This window comes from Poecilia reticulata, linkage group LG14 (assembly GCF_000633615.1).
Source record: "Poecilia reticulata strain Guanapo linkage group LG14, Guppy_female_1.0+MT, whole genome shotgun sequence".
Lineage (NCBI taxonomy): Eukaryota > Metazoa > Chordata > Actinopteri > Cyprinodontiformes > Poeciliidae > Poecilia > Poecilia reticulata.
Window position 1 is genome coordinate 26,663,340 of NC_024344.1, and position 4,143 is coordinate 26,667,482.

The window sequence follows — 4,143 nt, forward strand, 5'->3', positions numbered from 1 at the left end:
CCAGGCCTGGCTCCAGAGTGGGGCCCCGGTGACCCGCGTCTGGGCGAGGGAACACCAGATCCAAAGTTCGTCTCCATCATAAGGGATCTTCGGGCTGCGCTTTGTCTGGTTCCTCACCTGTCTGCCTTGGGTGACCCTACGAGGGGCATAAAGCCCCAGACAGCATAGCTCCTAGGATCATTGGGACGCTCAAACCCCTCCACCACGATTAGGTGGCAGCCCAAGGAGGAGCTTGAGCTTATAGTCGTCAGTCTCGGACTGAATTTCATTTTGCCTGAGGTTCAGCAATTGTACTGTTGCAGTGAACCAGGTCAGCCATAACACTATGGTGATGGACCTGGCAAAAGTTTCAGTTATTGCATTTTGGTGATGAACCACGTCAGTACTGCACTGATGTACTCTCAGAACATCTATAGCTTTAACGCGATCTATAGCTATAATGCAATCTATATCTAGAATGCAATCCATAGCTAGAACGCTGGGTCCAAAGTGACCGGCACACTTTAGTAAGCCTCGGTTAAATTTCTGCAGGAATTGTCTAGTTTTTGCTACCCTTCAGTTGCTGTAGCAGTAGGTAAAAAATTCTAGTAATAACTGGTGCAATGATCATAGAGCCACACAAACCAGACAAGAAAAACCACAAACATCAGACAGTAGGAAAGTTAATTTAAATTTATGCTCCATACCATAAACACATCTTCAGAAAGCCTTCCGTTTATTCCTACAAAAGTGTGACATAGAGCTGTTAGTACAAATTTAGTGAAACATTCCTGCTTTACTTTGACTGGTTTTGTTTGCATCTGATAAATGAAGAGAAAACTCATTGTGCATTTGAGAGTTCATTGCATGGAATTGAAATACCATGCAATAAATAATTGAAAAGAGTATGCAGCTCTTTTCAATTGTCAAGACGTTGACAATTTTATCCATTATGTAGCCGTAATTTCCTACGATTATGACCAGAAACAGTCCTGTCCTGACTGGAGGTGATTGATCCAACCATGGGACACATTTTCATTAAATATTCAGGTCATTAGCGTATCCATCGAAAAGTCTGAAATGTTATTTATATTCCTAATTTTTTATGGAGTGTCTCAATATTAACTCTCTTCTGAATTTTTTCATTTTGCAGCCCTATTTTCTATTCGATCTGTTGGACTGACTGTTAAAAATAATTTTAATTGTGATGTGTGTATGTATGTTTCTTTAGGTTCATTTTGACATTACATCCTACTCAAAGAAAATGGATTCAAAAGATTTTGATGAACTGAAGGTCAGCAATGCACTGCGATATGACATTTTGACAGAAGTCCTTAATTCCTTGGGAGTCAGCTGTGAACCAAGCCAGACTCCTGCCCCAAGTCCTATCTACCTGCTGGCCACCTCCCAGGTATGACAAGTGAAATACTTCCTCACTGTGAAAAAGTGTCCCACATCATAATACTATGGTACTTCAATTTTTGCCAACAAAGGAACTAAGCTTGGGATTCAGAGTTTGTCTGAATCCCAAGCTTAGTTCCAGTCCATGTGCATTCAGAATGTGAGCAGTTGTGTTTGTGGACACTGTGTTTCAATTACAGATCACGTTGTAATTGGAAGATTGTTAAAAAATTCTGAAAGAATTAAAAAATTAGAGAAGAGAATTACTTTTGCTACATTTTATTACATTATTATCCTTTGTTCTCCTTCCTTCCCATCTTCAAGTATAAATAGTACACAGATGGAAACAATCTGACTCGCTAAATACATGCAAAAATCTGAGCAAATCTGCAGAGGTGTGACAGCAGATCTGTCTACAGAAGGCTTGTATAAACATGAGAGGGCAGTGAGCTAATGTAGGCCTGTCACCAAATTTTACTGAGTGATTGTCTCAAAAATTATTGCGATAAACGATATCATTTGAAGACTATTTTAAACTGATGAAATGGTAATGGCATAATAATGCAAGCCACATCCTGCCAAAAATGTATACACTTTATTTTCAAAAGAACATTTAACAATGGAACTGGTAAACAAAATAAACAAAACTAAAATAAAATGGACTCTCGGTCTCCATTAACAAAAAATGCACTTGAATAAAAACTAAACACAAAATAAAACCACAATGGAAATAAAAACTATATTCAACGAAAAGAGTACAGATTATGAAGACTGTGTACTATATTGCCCTTCAATAATCATTAGATTTAGATAGAGAAGATGGGCACATCCGACAACCTGATGCAATACTTCACTTCTCCCTTGAGCCCAGTTCACAACTACACAATTTTTTGCCCCAATTTTTCCCCTTACAACAATCTTTGAAGATCCAACGATCGCAACCGATCATCCTGTAGTGAGTGATGTGTTATGACTGATCGGGTCCAGTCGTAGCCACTCCGATCTAAATCAGGCATATTCCACATGTTGGATTGTCTTGGCCCGATTATTGCTGTGTGTGGAGTTTTCCCTGACTGGGAGCGAGAACGCAGCCTGTTGAATGTGACAGGTAGCCAGTCAGAAAGCACGTATTCTCCTTCGTGTTTTCTGAGGGGAAAGCACGGGGGGAATCCCAAACAGCTGACAGCGCAATGAGAGTCCAGTGGACATCGGAAATGATATTTGGAAACAACATTGTTTGTTCAACATTTCGTGAGAGGAATATCCACAGAAATGACAAGGAGCGAAATTGCTACCGCAGTTGATATATTCTGCAACGTTTCAGCTGTTCATCGTTAACGTGACACAAATAGGTTATAATTTTAAGGCTATTCATTCAGCCATGTTTCTTTACTCTAAATTCACGTGTGATATAGTGTGTTTTTACGGGATTCTCTGTCTGAAATCTGAATGTCGGTGAGAGAAATCGGTTCGTGTGTGTTATGTTGCTCTTGTCGTGTGGCTGGACACCACACACTGCACGATCGAACCCGATATACTTACAATTTTTTTGTCGGCTAGTGTTTCTTAGGTTTTGAAAATGGGCAGACGATCGGCCGACAATTTCAAAATAATGTACGGTAGTGTGAACTGAGCATTATACTAAGGAAATGAGAAAGGGGGGGGGGTCAGTGGAGAGCACCGAAGTTGAGCCCGTTTTCATTTAGTGTTATCAATAGAATGAGAAAAAGGCAGGAAGAAACGATAAAGCCGATTAATTAAAATGAGGTCGATAATTTTTATTGCGACAGGCCTACAGTGTCATCAGCCATTTTAAACATACATTTCCTTCCTGTTCAGTTTAGAGAATTGGTCTTGGCTCCTCCTAGTTTTTTTTTCTCCTTTTTTTAACCTTTAAATTGAATATTGTGCATATCATTGAATTCAAATGATTTCCGGGCAATACCCTGAAGTTTTCTCTCTACTAAAATTATTCCTCTAAATAATTTATCTCCACAAACTCTGCTTACATTGCTCCTTCCTACTTAACCACCACTATCTAACTATACCTAGACATATTCACATTCCATTCAGGATGCCAAGGAAAGTTTTCTGAAGTTCCTGCACACACGGGCGGATGAAGATGCTATTGTTCGATTCTCCAAAGCTTCCTTCAGGGTGGCGTCCAGCCCTGAACCACATGAAGGTCCCTCGGACTGTCTGTCTTTGGTCACAGAATCCCAAGAGATGACCCAATTTGTTATGGAGACTTACTGCACAAATCTGAAGACCAAACATCTGGGAAACACCCTGCTGTATGCTGAGGTTACCACTTCTACCATGAACCTGCTGGAAGGGTAACATCAATTTTACAATGCTTTTTAACGCCTGAAATGTCTGTTCAGACCAGGATCTGTTGTTTCTTACAGATAAAAGGCAGTGATTTTAATTTATTGAGTAAAATTCTTTCAAAGCTACGGTTTATTAACTGATCAGGGACAGACTGCAGCAAACCATCAAGTCTGCAAAGAGGATCATCGGGGCTTAACTTTCCCTTCATTTGGGACTTGTGCAGTTCTAGGGTCAGGGAAAGCACCGTTAACCTCTCTGCAGACCCCCAGAGCACGGTATGGCTTGAGTCGGTGCGGCTTTAAATAATATATATGAATACATTTTCTAACAGTTTGCTGTGGGTGAGGGCCCAGTCTATCAGCTGACCTACTGGTAATAATTACTGACTTGAAATGGAGAATTTAATTTTCTTTCATTTCAGACAATGAGAAA

At 40.1% G+C, this 4,143-nt stretch overlaps 1 protein-coding gene across 1 annotated transcript in view; it reads left to right on the top strand.

Annotated features, from left to right (window-relative positions):
• hlcs (holocarboxylase synthetase (biotin-(proprionyl-CoA-carboxylase (ATP-hydrolysing)) ligase)) overlaps nt 1–4,143 on the top strand; it is a 40,984-nt gene that overhangs the window by 17,880 nt on the left and 18,961 nt on the right. The window contains exons 5-6 of the mRNA XM_008428654.2: nt 1,211–1,390; nt 3,454–3,716. Coding sequence (XP_008426876.1) covers nt 1,211–1,390; nt 3,454–3,716 — 443 coding nt within the window. The remainder of the gene's footprint in view (nt 1–1,210; nt 1,391–3,453; nt 3,717–4,143) is intronic.